This window comes from Perca flavescens, chromosome 21, assembly GCF_004354835.1.
Source record: "Perca flavescens isolate YP-PL-M2 chromosome 21, PFLA_1.0, whole genome shotgun sequence".
Lineage (NCBI taxonomy): Eukaryota > Metazoa > Chordata > Actinopteri > Perciformes > Percidae > Perca > Perca flavescens.
This window is the reverse complement of record NC_041351.1, coordinates 11,185,023-11,205,493: the sequence shown is the minus strand read 5'-3', so window position 1 is coordinate 11,205,493 and position 20,471 is coordinate 11,185,023. Positions and strand designations below refer to the sequence as shown.

The 20,471-nt window shown below is 38.6% G+C and overlaps 1 protein-coding gene across 1 annotated transcript; it reads right to left on the bottom strand.

The window, feature by feature from the left end:
• Positions 1-520: 520 nt before the first annotated feature.
• Positions 521-16,468, bottom strand: si:zfos-911d5.4 (uncharacterized). Its single transcript, XM_028567935.1, has 7 exons — positions 16,217-16,468; positions 15,709-15,839; positions 15,054-15,154; positions 14,089-14,237; positions 12,733-12,961; positions 11,873-12,093; positions 521-1,966 (listed from the first exon to the last, which is right to left on the bottom strand). Exons 2-7 carry the CDS (start codon positions 15,825-15,827, stop codon positions 1,799-1,801), a joined length of 987 nt encoding a protein of 328 aa, XP_028423736.1. The 5' UTR covers positions 15,828-15,839; positions 16,217-16,468; the 3' UTR covers positions 521-1,798.
• Between the last annotated feature and the right edge of the window lie 4,003 nt (positions 16,469-20,471).

Genomic DNA, 20,471 nt, shown 5'->3' with positions numbered 1-20,471 from the left:
TCAGTTTCCAGAGGAATTGCAGGCTGCGATCAGTTTACCTTGTTACCTTGTCACACTATGTTCTGGTCTGATCTCCATGTCCATTTCCACTCAGCTTCCCCTCCCTCTTGCCACCACACTGCCCAACAGAGCTTGCTTTGTCCCCGTGGCCAGTCATCCATTCCTAATATCCAGTCTTTTACCGCACTGGAGACGTGCTGCATGCTTTCAAAGAGCAGAGTGAGCGGTTGATTGGATGCCCTCCATCTCCCAAATGAAGATTTGAAGAAACCTTATGGCCCAGTGGTGACTTTGAATGAGCATATAAATGATCAAATATGTTTATTATGACACCAGATAGTACAAATACATGTAGACATAAATACACTTGAGGATGCCATGACTAAAACACACACACACACACACACACACACACACACACACACACACACACACACACACACACACACACACACACACACACACACACACACACACACACACACACACACACACACACACACACACACACACACACACACACACACACACACACACACACACACACACAAATAAAACAACTATGCTTAAATTAATCAACTGAAGAGTATGGTTAACAATCAAGTTGATACTGAAAGTGCTTGACGTTTTAAAATTAAATGAGCAAACATTTATATTACCCTGCATGCACCCACCACTCAGAATAGTAATTTCTCTAAATCCTTCTCATCCCATATCGTCTTGCTATTGTCAATATTGATTGTCAAGTCCTGTGGAGAAAACAGTTCCTGAGGACACTCTTTAGTACTTTAGTTTAAATATGCAAGACAATACATTCACCAGAACACTTGTAAATTCAAGCAAATGTTGGCCAAGATCAGAAATAGAACCAGAGTCTACAAAATGTGCACATACAAATGCAAACAACACAGTGCTGTTTGTACAATCTGTCCCTCAGGTAAACCAGTAAACAGACATTTAAAAAAAAAGGAGCTTGAGTACAGTGTAATGATGTTTCAGGTAGAGAGATGCCATGCAAAGAGATACCATCAACACAGAGAGCTCCTTCTATTGCATTAGCTAAAGGCACTGATATCTTGATGGAAATAACTTCATTTTGGCCACAACCAGGCACAGTAAATACAATTGCTAGCTGTTAGCGCAGCTGAGTAAGCCTAATAACTGATGGAAAGTGACTCAGACACAGTTATGAATGGTGCTGGTGGCTGCGCCTGTGTGCTCTTGAATATGTTATCATCTCCTCTGTGCGGTGGAGCATATTAATAAAGCACCTAACAGTTACACCGTCTAAACAGACCGTAAATCACTGCCGATTAAACCCACAGAAGCAGTAACGTGCTCGGCCCTCATCGCGCTAGAGGCCACCAGTTTTTAACTGCCACAATTAACACATTAAACACTTCAATCCTGAACTGATGTGACACAATTAGCTAGCATAATGATTAATTAATGGCTGGTGTAAAGTGTGGGCCAGCCCTAGAAATTCAAAACAAGAGAAAGTTAATCAGGCTAATTGTCTGAAACCATCTTCATTGACATAATATTGCCACTGAGGTTAATAGAATCAGGGAAATTGGCCTCTTTTTTTTTTTTTTTTTACAATAAATTCCCACTTAAAGACATTCAGAACTTGTGTTTTTAGTACAATATAACAAAATACAAACTGCATAGTAAAAGTCACTCGGTAAAAACAGATTTGAGCTAAATTAAGAGGTTTTCTTTGATGCATCTGCATGCGTCCTCTTTCCCACAGCGGCATGTTGTAACAGCTATTCCCTTTATTGACCGATACACACCGTCAGTTGCTGAGTGTGATGCTGTGAATGGTGTTTGCTGGGATTTTGGCATCTGCTTCCTCCCCGCTGATCCTGAAGATCACAGAGGTGCTGGAGGGGATAGTTGTGGTGGCGTTCAGGGATTTACCCAGCCAGCCCTGAGATCCACGCTTGTACATTCGAACTGTTACCTGCAAAGTATAGGACAGAGAGAATTAAACAGGAAATACGGAAAATGAAGGTTGTAAAGTGAGTTTATTCAGAAGTGGCTAACAAACAGCTTGTTGGAAGAGGGACTGGGTTTAATAATGGGTAAAATTTAAATGTCTGTCAAACTTGAGGTCCATTTTGAAGTATAGATTTGATGATTTGCAGGTAAAAGATGGCTGGGAATTCACAGCAAAACAGGACTAAATTTGGTTGAAAAGTAAATGTTTTGAAAACACATCTTGGTTACATATTAACGTTGATTAATTTGCATTTAAATGACTAAATGTCAATTTGAAGATTTTTCCTTTTTTTTTTTTTAAACAAACAGCCTGGTTCGAACCTAGATGCATCTTTTTACCTGTAAATCACCAAATGTATGCTTTAGGGCAGCAACTTATTTCATTACCGATTAATGTGCAGATTATTTTCTCAATTAATGGATTAGTTGTTTAATCTATCAGCTGATGTTGATTTTTGACTGATTTTCTGTTTTGGAAATCATTTCTAAAACAGTTGCGGATTCATTTTCAGATATACCATGCTTATTTGGGGGTTTGAACATTACAGTCTGTAGTTTTCAACTAATGTCAAATGTACATATAGCCAAATAACAAAAAAAAAAATCACTTCTCCTTTTATTGGAAGATAATACTTGCATGAAGATTCTCTTTAGGAACCAATTAGTGAATCACTGAAAAGGGGCTTAAAAAAATATATATAACTGCAATATTTTCCACAATCCCGTTAAAAAACTGTGCAAGTCTATTGAAAGAGTGATCCAAACGGCAGTGTGAAACAGAATAAATATTAAATTAACCTCGTCACTGTGAGCATTTTTAATTCCCCTCCACATCTTGAATGGAGTCATACCGCTCTTGATTTTATGTAGGTTGTAGGGCATAATACGCTTTAACACTACATCAAAACTGCCTGTTATGTTTGAGCCTGACAATGGAAGCCTTAACTAGATTTAGACATGCAGGTAATTGAACCACATCCATTTCACAAAGAATGCCTCGCTGCAGCTCTTGTTTGGCTGCATTTACAGGTGATAACAGAATATTACAGTGCCTTTTCACAGTTCCATTTTCTTTCACTTTAGCATTAGGCAATTTTTCTATTATAATTTTTTTTCCATGTTCTTTCATCCCCGGCTCTCCATAATGTCTGGGCCTTTTAGTTAATGGTAGCGACAGTCAGAGCCCAGTATATCGCCCCTTGTCCATTTTGCAGGTCATTGTGGAAGCCCAATAGGCCTTTTATTACGCCGACATCAAAAGGCAGATAAGCATTAGAGGTGGGGAGAATACCCTGCACTAGATATGTTCCCTCTTTCCTTTGTCTGCTATTGAAAGTGATCATTTTAATAGTGAAGAGGTTGGTGAGCTTTGGGACTGATGGGAAGTACGACACCCCTGACAGCCTACGAATATGAGCAAGTCGATAACACAACACAAGCACACAGCACACCCTCAACACCTGCACACTCTTGGTGCTAACCTAATTATCTGCAACAAAGGCCACTGTGATTTCAGACACACATTTTTCCACCATTTACGTACTTATTACTGTGCATTAAAACAGGGAGACAGAGAGAAAAGAAACGGAACAATTGTGTCTTATATTGCAGCCTTGGCCGAGTGCCACATGGCTTGTATTACAATAGCATCAGACACTTCAGAATGAGTGTCTGTTCATTTGGGATGCATGAAAAAATTGCTTTATGACAGCTGGTGGCAGAGAGGCACGTAAACCAACAAAAAGACATCAGAGAGGAATTATTCTAACAAATGTTTAAACAAACGTAATAGTTGGTAATCAGCAATTATCTCATTTAAAGTTGAGTACTTTGAACAGAAAATACTGTTTCTGCATCATATTCAAACCAGGACACAAGTAGGAAAACGTTTAACTTCATATAGCACGAGCAGCATGACAGCCTATGAAACACACATACTGCCTATGTGGGAAAGCATCCAAAGAGCATTTACCTCCATTACAGCTGCACAATTCTCTAAACGTTATTTTAATTAAAGAAAATGTTTGGAAATCTGCATCTAGATCCAGATCTGCATCGAAACATGCATTGTAACAATCATGCTGATTAGCTGATTGCAGACCATGGTATCTTTGGAGAATACATAAATCCTGTATGGGGATAAATTGTGAAAATGTTTATTAAAGCTATTTTATTAAATTAAATAATTAAATGTATCCTATTTCTGTAGCATCATCCAAAAGGCACAATGCAATCAAATTGCAGGATTGCTTTGAGTTGATATGAGCATATGACATATTATTTGGTTGCAATTGCACTCAGTAGTTAGTAATAAGTAACAGTTTGCATAAATGTGTAAATAACTTCTCGTCATAACTGCCTTCAACAATCTGGAAACCAGTTATTGGAAACGGTATGAGATCTAAAATATAGGTTTTTTTTTTTCACGGATTTACCAATTTTTATCTTTTTTAATATATAATTATTTTTCAAGATGACAGAGAATCATTAAATGGACATATCCTATACCAACAAATCCCCCCTGAACACACAGTAAAAACTAAACATACTTATATGGCTCACAGGTAAGATGTTTGAACCAAAAATGCTTTACAGCCAAAGCCATTTACCAATGAGAAAAGCTATAGAGAAATACTGTCTGATTTGAAATGAAACAGGTTTGAGTAACTGCTACATTGACTGTGTTTTGCCACATACAGGAAGGAAAGTATGCAGCTGTCTTTGGCATAAACTCAAAGAGGAGAGTTCTGTTTGGTCTAGACAACCTGCCCGCAAGGTGTTGTCAGGTACAGGAACTGTCACTGCATGTTACCCTCAGCCACTTGAGGCAAGTGTCTGAGGGAAAAGAAGATACTGTATCTAAATGAGGGTAGAAGAACAAAGTGCAAAGGAGCTGCTGACATAAAAAAAGCAATGGTATTCAAAGTGCAACCTGCATCCTACACCTAAATGTAGCAGCTGCACACCCCTCAAACAGCCAATATTTAACAGATAATGTCTCACTTTTGTTTGTGAATTGTCAACAAGCGACAAGAATCATTACTATTTCAAGCACAGACAGGCCTGAATATGTGTCTGTGTAACACTTAATGGCGAGGACAGGACCCTTTGGGCTAAGGTTGGGTGTCACACAAAGGGCTAAGAGCTCACCTAACGGTGTCTACCCCAGATCCGCCTCTCACTTTCTGTGTCGGAGTGGTGTGAGTGACATCACTCCTCACATTTCAACGAGACAAACTCCGTCTTCTTATTTACCGTCTGCTAATAGTCATAAATCCTGCCTCTGGTATGCTGTTCACCTTTTACCCTCTTAAACTCAAGATGACAGCTCATTATAACATCTCCTTAGAAACAGCCGATAGCAATCTCACTGGTTTCCTTATCTTCTACCTGCAGATATGTTTATTCTCAGCCAGTTTGGTGTAACGGTGATTGAGAAATCCAAAATCACTTCTTTTAATTAGAAAAATTAAATTTACAAACCTGCATCATGGACTTTGCATTGTGACTACACACTGTAGATTATTTAAGTATAAATACGATTATTTATTTTATTTTTAGGTCTGACAAACGTGAATGAGGAACTGTGTAGTTGGGTAGGGACATGTCACCACCTGTGTGTATTGCCATTCACAAAGTTCAGATTCTTCCCCTGATAAAGTCAAAGAATCCCAGTGGGGTATGAGTCAGTGGGGGCTGTTACCTGGAGCCATGGGTGCAGTGTTTCAGGTGAACTCTGAGTGAGCGTAACGCCACACCAGCCTCAGACGGCGGGCTCTTTGTTCCACGCCGTGTCTCACCAGACACAGATTGGGAGGAACACTGAGTAACACACCTCTGGCGCAGCAAACATCTTTGTCGACGAGCCAAATGTGATGGAATCAGACCAAAAGTGGTTCCCTGTCATTTTGGGTGGATTCAACAAGGCAATTAGGTAAACACTGTGCGGTTTGGCTCACTGGGTGAATAAATTAACAACCTGCTGAGAGGAGTGTGAATTGCTAGATTATCAGCGATTCAATGAAGTTAGAGTCTTCCAATTGGGGATGCAATTCAAGATAGATTGTTTTTCTTTTTTTCAATTCAATGTATGACTGACTTAAAATGTATAACTGATAAAACAATGTAAAGAAAGAATCTTTGCACCCCTACCTGCTAAAATAAGGAGAGGCTGTTCTATTATCACTTAATCTGTAGATAATGTTTTCAATTAACTGATCATCTTTTTAGTGAATAAGATGTCTGCAAATAGTAAAAAAAAAAAAAAAAACTCATTAAACTGGTTGTTTCGACCAACCAAGAGTTCAAAAGTAAATTTTATGATATAGGATTGAAGCAGCAAATCCTCACATTTGAGAATCTGGAACCAGTAGATGTTTATTATTTTTCCTTTATAAAAAAAAATAATAATTGTTGATTACAAAACTGCTGTTGACTCATTTTCTGGTGACCAACTTATCCATTTATCGACTAAAGCCTTCAAGAAAAAATAAATCCTCGTAATGGTTCAATAACTTCTTGTTTGAAGATTCAATACTGCATGAAATACTCAAGCATCATAATTGAACTTCAGATGTGGACCATCTATTTACAATAGATGCCTCAACTTTGTTTTGGTGACATTACAGTCTACGTCAATAACTACATTTGATAAAGTCATGAACGCAAAACATGGCTGGTTAAATTCCAAATAGCAACGTCTCTGCTTCCAACCAACCTGTGCTAACAGGAAGCCATTAGACTCTCAGCAATAACCATTTACATTCATTCAGCCAGCTCAGACTTTATTTCCATCCGCATTAGTGCATTTTCTGCGAGAGGTTAAAATATGAATCCTCCTCCTTTTTCTCCTCAATGGGTCTGGTTGTCTGGCTGACTTGAGAGGGCACAATCTATGACTGATTTAATTTGCTCTTTACGAACATCTCTAACAGCATTACCCCCAGAGCATACACTGACTGCCCCCATCTGACTCCATTAACTCCCAAATCAGGTTTAAAGACCATATTGATGCCGTCCGTTATTAAGGGTGATTATCAAAACAACAGACAATGGGCCAAAGTGTCTGTTAACTAGTTTATCCATAATTTCACATAACTGTAACATATGGCAGGGCTGTCAATTACATACTGTATCTGCTGCACACAGCGGCCACACACTGTCTGGATATGCAGAATATTAGCCTACACATTAAAAGAACGATAGTCTGCTCACAGGTGGTCAGAGGAAATGGACTGAGCACACGACATAAACTAGGATATTAAATGTCAAACGCAGAAAAGCATCCCCTTTGAGAAAACAGTGAGATCTTGCCAATTACCAGCTGGGTGGTTTTTTTTTAGCTTTCACTGAGGGGTTTTTCTGTATAATAAAAAAAGAAAAGAAACTCACAGATACAAAATTCTAACGTTGCCGTCCACTTCACCACCTTTATTCTCCTCAATTAACGAGAATGGCTTTTGAAACTGTAATTAAGTGTCTCTGCTCCACACGGCCTCTTCATTATTCATGAATCCCAATTGATCACATCTATACTGTGGAGATCACAGTGAAATCCTGAATCCCCAAAACAAATAGCCAAGCTTCCCGAGTTAAAATCAACATCTTGGCCAGTGACTAAAGAAAAGTGTCCGTTAGATACTCAATCCAGCATTTGATGCTAAATTGGATGTTGCCAGAAAATCAGTAAAAGGAAAAATCTTGTATGAAGCTGATATGGGCTTATTAAATAATACCATTGCAAAGGTCTGGGCAATAATTAAATATCATTTAATGAGTTTCAGTGGGGGCGTATTAATAAGATATGATCATATCATTACTAACGGTCATTTTCATTACCGATTAATCTGCTTATTATTTTCCTAGTTCCTCATTTTGTATATACAATATAGAAAAATGGCAATCACAGTGTCCCAGAGCCCAAAGTGATGTGGTCAAATTGCTTCTTTTATCCAAATAACAGACAAAGATTTATATATATATATATATATATATATATATATATATATATATATATATATATATATATATATATTCACTTAAATATGGTATGAGTAAGGCCTCTTTGTCTTGTGGATCTTTACATAATAGGGAATAATGCATGCAGTATACAATATAACAGTGTAAACATACATTACATACATTTCTGGGGATCACAGATAGAATTGCCAACCACAGCTCATTCCACATTCAAAGAAATTATTTTGTAATGAATATTAATGGCTTGGAGCTTTATTTTAAACATGTATTCAAATTTACTGAAACTCAATCTCCACCTGTGTTGAGTAGGAATGTGTAAAACATGAACTCTACTGGTTGATGTTTAACTAAATTAACAAAAGAGCGCTTGAAGAGCCCTCAAACATGACTGGTATTACACGCTGGGTGATGAATTTGGAGGAAACACATTGAGTCATCTTCAAATTGACAGATGCAGAATCTCTCCACGGGACTCTTCACAGTGGCTTAGTGCTCGAGTGAAAAAAATAGATTTTTACCAAGTTTAATCACACGCTATTACAAGGCAGCTTTTATCATTGCCTTCCACTGTGTAAGTGCTGGTGTCTTCACTAGTTCATTACAGACACTTGTGATTCTGCAGCACCCTTCTCATACGTAATTGCATGGTTAGCTTTCCTCTGTAGCTTCCTACACACACTCTGGTGCAAATTATTTCCAATTCTAGTTTCCTTTCGAGAGCGATGCTGCAATTACAGAAATCTGAACATCCTAGTAATTCCCCCTACAATTTTCATTTTTGTTGAAAAATGCAACGAAGAGAACTTTCTATCTGGAAAATTCTTAAGAATTATTTTCTATCTTTAGTTTAGTTAGTTACTTGATGAAACTGATGAACATCAAACTCTACGTGACACACAATCTGATTAATTGCACTGAACTGTGAACTGTTAAATATCTTTTTCTTGGTTTGCGGCTGGTAACTGAAAATACACACCTGTGTTGTTTCTGTGGCCCAAAAGCCTCCACTCACAAGTGCACAGGCTTTCAGAGAAATTACAGGCACTGCCATTTTCTTATAGGACGGTTTTGTACATTTCATTTTATACAGCATACATAGGATTCTGCCATATATGTGAATGATTATTATAAATGCTTTATAATCAATAATAATGGCTACTGCATATATTTTCTTTTAATGGCTAAATACTTTTTTTCTCTACATAAAGAGACCAAAAAGCTGCAGTGGTTGCAAATATTATCTATTTAGGCAGCAGAATTTCCAGGCTTTATAAATGGCCAGCTCCTAGCCTTTTGTCTGCTTCCATTCATTATCACCACAAAGCACTTGATGTCTCCCTTCTCTGCATTTTCTGTGCTAAGCAGCGGGCGCACCAGACTGTCTATTACAGGCGTGTGACACGTGCAGCCTGGGAGATGGCCAAACAGAGAGGAATGTCAGCACTGAGTTAAATTAACAAGCTACATCTGTGTGGAATCTGTAGCCAGTCAGAAAGACAGGATGTATCTACGGTAACCGAGATCTGATTATTTGTTAGCCGAGATGTTGGCGGTGAATTTGCAGCCTTTCGCCTGGTGGCTTTTCTTCTATTAATCAGCTGACAGGGTGGAGTAGTCAAGTTACAGTCATAGGAACTCAACTGTTGTTTCTCAGCTATGCAATTAGTAGACACTCTATATGCCGACTGTGAGTAAGGAGACTTAATTTCAAACACGGGAGCTCCATTTCTACTCCTCCCGAATAAACTGGATTATATAAACAGAATCAGAATAGGAGACAATATGACTATGAACAACATAAGTAACCTGCACTTGAAACTATGACATGGCCCTTTGACACACACACACACACACACACACACACACACACACACACACACACACACACACACACACACACACACACACACACACACACACACACACACACACACACACACACACACACACACACACACACACACACACACACACACACACACACACACACACACACACACACACACACAAATTACCCCTCAATCCATACAAATTGAATGAAGCCAGAACCGTGGTCTAAGAATATAGACCATAATTAATAAATTACAGCCACTCTACTCAATCATTCTCCACTTTGGGGACATGTAGACATCCCATTCTCCGCAGAGTAATTGACTGAGCCCACAGAAAACACACCTAGTGCCTCCACGGTGGCTTTGTGGATGCATCTGGTGCCACTTCTTACAACCAAACAGATGCCTGATTGAGACTGTGGGTCATATCGCAGATCTTCTATCCTGTGTGTTTACAAGTAACAAATCAAAAGCATGCATTATTTCTGGGCTCTGAAAATACGCCTGGGGGAGCTATCAAGTTTCTTTGCCACCCCCAAAGCTTCCCCTCGCAGCTGCTGCACACGAGCAAAGATCTTTTTCTGGGTGGGTGACACAGTCATGGAGTCCAAAGGAGCAAATGTTTAAGTTTACAGTACAAATCCAATAGCAAAATCAATTTTTTCTGGTGGTTAATGCAGCTGAATGCTTGGGATCTGATACTGTAATTGGAAACAAATATAAACCCTTGTCTATTGTATTTGAACATGCTAAGTGGGGTAACACAGATACCTTTACCAAAAATGCAGCATATATTCTCCAAGTCACATTTCTCTGTGAAAAATGAGGAGAGGGTTCATCTCACACTGCCTCCATTTACAAATATTTCTTTGAAAATAATATATTTTGTTGTCGCTGTGTGTGTCCCCTTAGGCTAGAAAAGGGCCCGCTGGAGACTGTCTAATGATTGTTGGGTCATGTATCAAATACACAGCAGCTGGAGGCGAGAGGGGAGAGTACATACAGTCTGGATGTTTGAGGTGGGGGAGGGGGGGTCTGTAAGGAAAGTCCGGGCTGTGTTTGGGTGCTGAATGGATGCTGACCAGGGTACTTACTCACTGGACCTAAATAAAAGCTCTGACCTTTGTCTGTTTCACAATTACTTTATTCAACTAATTTCTCTAACAAGTAGAGCAGCTGTTTGTGAATGATTCCAGGTAAAAGATGTCACCAAAAACAACATAATTTTGTGTAAATATTATATTCACTCGGAATTAACCACTTTACATTCATCGCCACATTGACAGTTAAGATTTCCTTTCATGCCACCTGGAGAGACAACATGTAACTAATCAGCCAAATCCTTATCTGGCAATGACATAAACAAACCTAAACCGGTCTGAGAATGTGAATAAGCTCAAATGATACTTATTCACATGCAATGACTGTGCAATTGTCTTGATTCAATCAAGTGAGCTAATGAGTACCTCGCAGCCAGAAGCAGAGTGACTTACCTCAATAAAAAACTGAAGAGATAAAGCAGTAATTAACACTAGGAGTGTTCACTGGAAAGAGAGCACACTAGAGAAAAACATGTTTTTAAAAGAGTTTTTTTAAAGCCTCATTCAGCTTTTTCTTGATTGTCAAATAAAGATTTTTTTTAAAAAGACCAACTGGACTTATAATTATAAATCATCTCTCTGTGGTGCAAAACCTGAGATTTTCTTTAATTGAATGCCTCTTGAGAAGAATAATTTTTTAATCACTTACTCTGATGTGTATACAGTAATTTCCTGACATATTTTAATTAAATATGGGCCTAATTGTTTTCAAATAACTGTAAAATTGCTGTGATGTTCTGCAATCCTCAGCCCAAATCAACCCTGTGTTTCTCCAGTTCCCAGAACCAGAACAGAAAACGGAGTGAGACGGTCACAAAGTACTACTGCCACCTGCTGGTCTTCTGGTTCATGTTGGGCTTGTTGTTCTACATTATTATTTGGAGCCGTTGACACAGCATTCAACTCTCATTTCCAGATTGTACCTCTGGTCCTGGCAGCTCATCAGAGTGGACTGACCTGAGGAGCGTGTCCCAGCAGGGCCCACAGCGAATCAGTTGACAGGGTCTGGACTCTGGTAAACTCGAGCGTGTCTGTCTCCTGTCGGTCGAGAGCGATGTACTGGCAGCCCTGGAAGTCTCCTTTCAGCTGCTCGCCACAGTGCAGCCGCACCAGATCCCACGTCCCCACCCTCCTCAGGACCTCCCGCACAGAGTCCATCTGCCTGTACGACAGATGACCTGCAGGACAAAGAAAAAAAACTTTAAAAAAAAGTTGACCTGGTAGCATTTCTGTCAGAAGCCTGCTTATTTAAATCATATTCTGTTGTGGAATTCATTACACTGTCAAACATGTCAAGTACAGTTGTTGAGTGCTAAAAGTCTTACTATCTTAAAACAAGTGAAAAAATTAGCAAGGTCAGTAAGATTTTTTTGTTTGCTCTAGAGCATTTTTTGGCCATTTAAGTTTTTTACTTTTAGAGAGTCAACAGGAGAGAGATGACAGTAAAAGAGGGGAGAGAGAGAGAGAGAGAGAAAGAGAGATATGGGATAACAATCAACAAAGGTCCCCCTGTAAAAAAACGGGGACATTGCAATTTATGGTCAGCGCCTTGTTGCCAAAACTTTTTCAGTTTTCATTATCATGAAATGAGAGAATTAGGCAGAGCACTGCACTAGAATAACAAATAAAAAACAACTGACAATTGAATGTTTTAAACACAGGAATTAGTATTGAAAACATGTGTCACTTTTCTATACTAATGCAGCAGTCCGTTTCATTCTGTATGTTTTTGAAACAAGCAGTCTGATTGAGCAGATTTCTTCAGTATTAGAACATCCATTGAAGTATTAATGTTCATCTTTTAAAGAGCTGCTCACCGGAGAGCCAGGATGGAGTCAGTGCATCCGATATCCAGCCTATGTAGCCCTCCCTGAAAGATCTGAGGAAGCTGTCTATCTGGCTGTGGGAGACCAGCTCCCTCCTCTTCCTCAGCTCCTCATCCAGCTCGCAGTTTTGAGAGAGGAAGATAACTCTGGGGAAGAACAGGCTTTGGTGCACAGACACTCCACTCCTCTTTAAATGGCCACATAAGTTAGCCGTCTTAGTCTAGAGGAGAAGAATTTAGGGATGCAAGTAATGAGAATTAGTTTCAGATTAATCATTTAGTCTATAAAATGTTAGGAAACAGTGACAATGGCCATCAATACTAACACCAATCAATACTTTTTTGGTACTGAACAAAATATTTATGAAGCATCAAGTTTATTTTATTTATTATATTATTTTTATTCATAATAATAATAATAATAATAATAATAATAATAATAATAATAATAATAATAATATATTAAGTTTTGATTCTTTTCTTAAATTAAAAGCTGGCAAAAACCAATGTGGTGTGTTTGTATTATTTAAAGCAAAGTTAAGCAGAAAAAGTATTGTTTTGGTTTTGGTAGCTAGAGCCCAATACGATGTCTTCAAACACTGTAGCTTGTTTTGTCCAACTAACCAACCAACAAAGATACTGAATTATCAGACTTGTTGTTCATGAATTTTCTGCTGATACACTAATCAATTAATCAGCTGATTGTTTTAGCATTAAGAGTCTATATCCAGAAAAGATTAATTTGTCAGAATTCACACAGGACGCCTTTGTATTAAACGGTTATATAATGACCCAATAGACACACAAATGCACATTTCCATTTTTCAATTTCTAAAAAGGACCCACTTTAGGAAATTATACAACTTTAAATTGGCACAGAGATTCGAGCTGTGTCTGCTTTGTGTACATTAATGAAGTTAATACGTGCAATTCAAGCAGAACTGTTTAAATAATGCAGTATGTGTTTTCCATCAGACTCTTCTGTCAAGCTCCCAGTCCCAATTGAGCATCTATAGAGATGGAAATGAATGACTCCTAACAGATCCGGGCACATAAGGTGACAGCTGTGTTTAGGCACCTGCCTGCTTTCACCCCCCCCCAGAACATAATTATGGCCTTTCAAATGAAGAGCAAGCACTTGGGAAGTTTAGGAAGCCCTGTTGTAGTGTTTGAAATTTCCATATAAATTGTTATGGTGACTCAGAATCTCTTAACCCGGCTGGAGTTTTGGATGAAAACAATGTCCTGGACAATTGATTGGACCTTGGACACAAGTGTGCCAGACAGTTTGACATTTAGGTTTCCATGGTGGTATTTCAACATTTCAGCTAAATGTGTCTGTTTTTACCTTGATAGCTTTGAGGGGATCTTCAATCTGCTCAATGCAGGTATTGGCAACATTTTGGTCCTCTTCCTTCACTTGCACATGCCAGTTCTGGTTTTGAGCGGACACTGTGCCTCTCCATGGTTTTACATCTATACAGAAGATCCCCTGGCCTTGGTAAAAAGAAGAAAACATAAGTGAAAATGTACAGAACAATAGTGTAATACCACATATAAAGTAGCTAATTCTTACCCTAAAGCCTCAAGGCAAAATGGATAAAAATCCTTCATTCCCATTGCCATCACCACACTGAACAGCCATTCATAGACAGCATCAAATAGCTCCATTCTGGCTTCTTCCTGCACTGTTTTTGCATTTTGCACATGTTTGTAAAGGAAATGTTGTTACACTGTTTCTATATGTATCTTTATGTTCTTATATGTATTTTATGTCATTTGAGCCTGTTCATTTGAACAAATTTCTGTCACTTGTAACAATAAAGTTTTTCTTATCTTATTTTATGTTTTTCTTATCTTAAATCTTCCATGACAGTATATGTAATTTTATATTACCATAGCAATGAAGACATTTTTAAATGTCACAGTAGGAAATAATAAAAAAAATAAAATGGCTGAATTCGATTTAGCTGCTTTAGCTTGAGCATGCTGGTGTTGTGCATGCTGGCTCACTGTCATGGCTTACATGGGGCACTTTAATAGAACAGAGCAATCGTTATTGTAATTAATAACACCTGTGCTTTTCCTACCCTGACAAGACAATATGTCTGCTGGAAAAGGGTCTAGTAAAACGATTCACTGCTCACTTAAATGTAACTCAGACTTAAAGACCTACGGGAAAAACAACATTTTAGATATATATCATTATCACGAAAAATAATGTTTAGATGATATTAAATCCTATAGCCCAAAATCAGCATTATATTTATTTATTGCGCAGATTTCTCATGAGTTTTTATTCTAAATACCAACCTGTGAGGATAACAATGTTGATGTCATCTTTGGCGGTCTGAAACTGGTCGGGGATACGCAGATTGCAGTAAATATCTTCTTTTCTCATCCCGGTGAGTTTCCTACAGTGAAAGTACATAGAAACAAAGAAAATAATAGGAAAGGGAAAAATAAGTTATTTTGTGCAAAAGAACACTTCTGAAGCTGCATTCATTGATTTTATGTTGGCCACTTGGGGGAAGTGGAACAAGCTAGTAACACAACATTGACATATTATTGTATTATGAAGTTCTTACAGCAAACGTGTTAGCATGTCCAGCAGATACAAAGCAACATTAGCATTGATTTGGAGTAGTTGGTCTGCCCATCCCATGATGTAAGTCCAGTATTCACTATCCTTTTAGCTCTGTTTTAGTCTCCACCAACTCCTAAGGGAAATATCTGGCTTTTTAGCTGCTAAATGCTCCACTATGTTCACTTGCTAGTCACTAACTTTTGTCTGTCTGCTGTTTGGTGCTGGCCAGGTAGTTTACAGCAGATTCATCAGAGTTTTTTTCAGGGAAAACAGCAAGGTTTATGATAGCAAAACAGTAGTGGCGGGAGAGCCAATAAGGGGAACAGAGTTAGGTGATAGGCTTATTATCTGTGCGCAGCTTGCAGTTTGCACAGTACTAACCTGACATGTTGTATAAAGTCAGGTAGTGTTGCTGTCTGATTTGGGATCTTGCCTTGGGAACTTTCTGAAGCTTTGGAGCTGAGATGAAACTGAGAAAACAGGCGTCCAAGCTGAGGCATTCTAGTCTCTATCTGAAAAAAAGAACAGATAGGGACAACATATTCATCAAAACAACTATGTTACTGAAGGAAATAAATACGTACAGAGCGTCAGATGTTTCTCTTCCCCCAGTTACATACTGCAATACTGTCAAAATTATGCCAACATGGTGTTAAGACTATATTAAACATGCTGTTTCGAAACTAAACAAATCCAGTGTAAAACACTATCCCCATTGCTTTAGCATTGTTGTGCATCCTGAAAGCATGCTAACTGCTACATTCAGGCTTTACAGTCTTGTTGACGACACTTGAACGCTTGAACCTGAACCTGAACCAGAGAAGCCTGTGGAGAGAACAAAGAGCAAAAGACAAGACTGGCACGAGCTCTTAAACAAAACAATACATACTGATGAAGTCTCGCGCTGTTTTAAAGAGCCGTTCAATACGGGAAAATTAGGGAATTCAGCTCGAGATTTTCCTGGCGTTAATGTCGGTCTACGGTTCTCTTTCCAAATGCTGAGCAACTATCTCTATCCAGGAAAGCTGTTTCACAATTTCACCTCTCCCCCTCCTCTCCAGCAGCACTTCCAGTGTTCCTGGAAGAAGTAAACAACAGACCACGTGCACCACCTGCAGCATCATATTACGTCCAAAGGGACATGACGTCAGAGCACATCACTCAGTCCTGCCAGAGAATGTCTAATAAGACGGGCTCTGGTCCTGCAGTGTTTGCGTGATGCATTTAGGGAACGATTCCTGTTATTTGCATGTGATGTTCGGGTGATGCTTTGGACTGAGAATATGCTAGACAAGCAGTGGTGGAAGAAATACACAACCCCACAGTGGAAAAATACTCTACAAGTACAAGTAGCCTAGCTACATGTGAAATGCATACAGTGAATTTTGTATTTAAGTAAATGTAAAAACGTATTTGCAGTAGAATGTACTCAAGGATCAAAAGTACTCACTGTGATGAAGTAGTCTTGCTGTCTGATGAAAACCTTGTATCTCCAGCTGAGAAAACAGTCCCACTATGAGGTCCATTTAGTAGCTGTTCTGAAGCTTTTAATCATAGCACATGATTTTTATCAGCAGATGGAGTTTGCCAAGTTGTCATGGAATTATACTATATAACCTATAATTTATAAAGATCAGGGGATATGATCAGAAGCGCATAAAGCTACTGAATGGACTGTGGTGAGATTGTTTCTTAACTGCTGTTTCAACTTTGAACCTCAGCTTGTGTCAAAAGTTTTTGGGAAATTTTCACTGTAAATCAGTTGCTCATCTACAGATTGAAAGAAGTCTTCAATAGTCTTTTAAAAACACCAGAATTGCATCTTTTACAAAGTGAATTAAAAGTAGACAGTTGGAGAAACAAGACTTGATAACACTTTAGATCAGTGGTTCCCAACCTGGGGTCCGGGCACCCCCAGGGGGGGCGGCAAAGATCACAGGGGGGGCGCGAGTCTTTATCTGGTTTGAGGTTGAGGTAAAAAAAATTTTTTTGCACATGTTAAACAAATTATAATACACTAGAATATCTAATGTATACAAAAGTCTGTATGAAAACTATATATTTTGTTGTATCCTCAATTTTCCTGCCGCCACGGCATCACTATTTTATGAATGAAACATGCCGGAGAAACAGTGCTGATAACTCCTCTGTATCAAAAAAGAAAGAGAGGCTCTATCTCGAGAGTTACCTCAACTTCGGTTTTGGGTGGTGGGGGGCTCAGCTTTTCTTAGACATGAGTATGCGGGGCGCCAAGGAAAAAAGGTTGGGAACCACTGCTTTAGATTACAGCCTGCAAAGTACAGCGCAATAATAATTTTGTTTAAGTTAATGGCATGTTACATGTTAAGCCCATAGTCTGCATGCATAGTCTGAGTATTGAGTCCCAAAATGTCAACATATGCTTATACCAGTACCTTAAATTGTACTTATACTGGAGTATACTAGCTAGTTATTTCCCACCTGTGCTAATAACTGAGCGAAAATGGAATTAATTGTGATCTAAGCAAATATAAGAAACAAATAGCTACAACTTTCAGAATAACTAACAGATAGTCTACCACAATATGAAGTGCATTCAACAAAACTACAGTGAGCAAACACCAAACATTTAGAAATCAAAATCCAACCCTATTTATAACCCCACATTTTGTCAATCCCTGTTGGTTTGGGATTTCTGTTTGCCATAAATCACCATGGAATATAAAATATTTCATACATAACATTATATAGTTGGTTCAACATAAATATATAGTTATATTATATGTAATATAATTATCCAATTCATTCTGTTATGATTCATTTTATAATACAGCAGTGCAAGATGAAGGGGAAATGAAGGAATACAAATAATATTCACAGGTAACCCCTTAAGAGCACAAAGAGCAGACCTATCCTGGAGTGGCTGAAAATTGTAAGATTTTACATTTCAGAGCATATGGGAGGACACTGATGAAATATACTGTATATCATGTGTTTTCCCCTGAGCTCATAGATGGTATACATAAGGATTTGCTTGCACATGTAGCAGGATTCTCACATCCTGCATGAGCCTACAGAAAGGATATTACAAAAGTGATGAAGAATATTTAATTCAGCAGTAAATACACACGGAATATCTCATTGTGGTGATAAACAATATCCGGATAGGACAAAATACCATGAAAGAGCTTAATATCAAGAGCAGATAGCCAAATCAGCTCATATGGGCTCAATGGAAGCCAATAAACAGAGGCACTCTGCCTCTCCTGACCTTCACTTCTGGTTGAGATCGGGGCGATAAAGCAGGCGCAACCTCAATAAAACCCATACAATGGAGTAAAATAAATAGATATTAAATTAAAGCAGAGGCAATACTGGCTGAACTGCTGCAGGAATTTGAGAACAAAAGCTTCTTTGTGCAGTTTAATATTGTCTACAATCACCGCCTCATGATACATTTCCAATCATTTTCATCTCTTGCCTTCACATATCAACACATATAATCATCTTGTATTGGAACTTGCAAATGACTTGTGTGTGTGAGCAGCCACGTTTAGATATTAAATGTGACTCATGCTCCTAGTTTGGCCTTTTCAGTTGGAGTTAATATCAAATTCCTAATCTCTCTCATCTCTGACTGTCCAGCGAGGAGGAGTTTATGGTGTCAAACATTGTCATGAGTGCATGTTGTTTGTCTTGCACAAACTTTACCCTGGCTACATTTTATGTTTTTTTTAGGCATTAGGCTGCATTAGGCTGCTTATTTTGGTGTCATTAAACATGCTGCTGCAAAACCCATGTTGATGTCTTTAGCCTTTTGTCATGGGCTGAAATACAGGCCCCCTTCAGGTCCACTGCATTGCTTCAAGTGGTTCCTGAAGCCTTGCGTCTTCCATTGCCAGCGTTAATGTCATTTTCACCTAATGCACCTGAAGAGCTCCGCTGTGTGTGTGGGGAGTTGCTGAGGGTTTTCAGGTCCCCTCTAAAGCGTAATTAGGCATCAGCGTTCATACTTGGGGGGCTTAGCTACTATTGTATAGAGGGCTTAGTAACCTCAGTAGACAGAAATGAGCATAATCTGGAGAATTACTGTGGTATTAATTATATGTACGGTATTTGTCAGATTTGGACTGTCATGTACAAGTAGTTCATATTTAGTGTGGTGTAGCTACAGTATAAAAAAAGATAAAAAACGTTCACACTGACGATATTTCCATATTCTATCTTTCAAATCAAATATCTCATTTGCAGAAGTAATGGCTACATGACATCGCTGATGCTCTGCTCACTAATTTTTGCTCATTTCCTTTGAATTATTAATATGAGAGATTCTCCATATGCTCTAAGAGGATTCTTGCCCATTCCTTTTGGAGAGAATTAGCATTTTACAATGAAGAGTATGAAGAGCCTAACTGCCCCAATCAAACCAGGGGATTTAAAATCTGTCTAATCGAGAAGTTTAATAGGGGTTGCAGCTGGATGACCTGAAGTAAATGGTCTGAAAATATTCCTGTGTCTCAATCATCTGTATAATTAGGACAATTTCACCTGCAAAAGCATGGGTGCTGAAAAGAGGTTTGCGAAATAAGGCTCTAAAAATGTAGTCTTGCATTGCCAGACCTATTTCCACAGTGCTGCGGAGGAATACTATAAATGAGGTAAAATAAACCATTTGGAGGTAAATTGCTGAATGCATAATTGACATAATAACTACACAAAACTGAATAACTCATAATCCCACTGATATAATAAACTCGGTTAAACCTGGTCTCAAAACTGAAGCGGGAAAGTGTAAAAAACAATTTTGGTATCAACCCAGGAGAGCATTCTTTGTGACTAGCCTGCCTCAGTAATTAGTTATGCCATATGAAGAGGTAATTTGTATGATAAAGTTGAATTGTTCAATTATGACTGGATGTGAGAGGAGGCCTTGATGCCATCATGTTTGAAAATAGTGTTGAACCCCTCAAGCCGCATATTGTAATAGTTGGCAATTATAGAGAGAGCCCTCTAACTAAGTTGATTGACGAAGAAGCCTTTGCTACCTGCTGGATGCAGTCGTTGGCAGCGAAGAGTCGGTCCATTTAGCCTGCAGAGCTGAACCAACCGGGCTCGGTAGAAGAAAACGTTCTCAGGTCCAATTCAGTGGTTGGTTCAGATTAGTT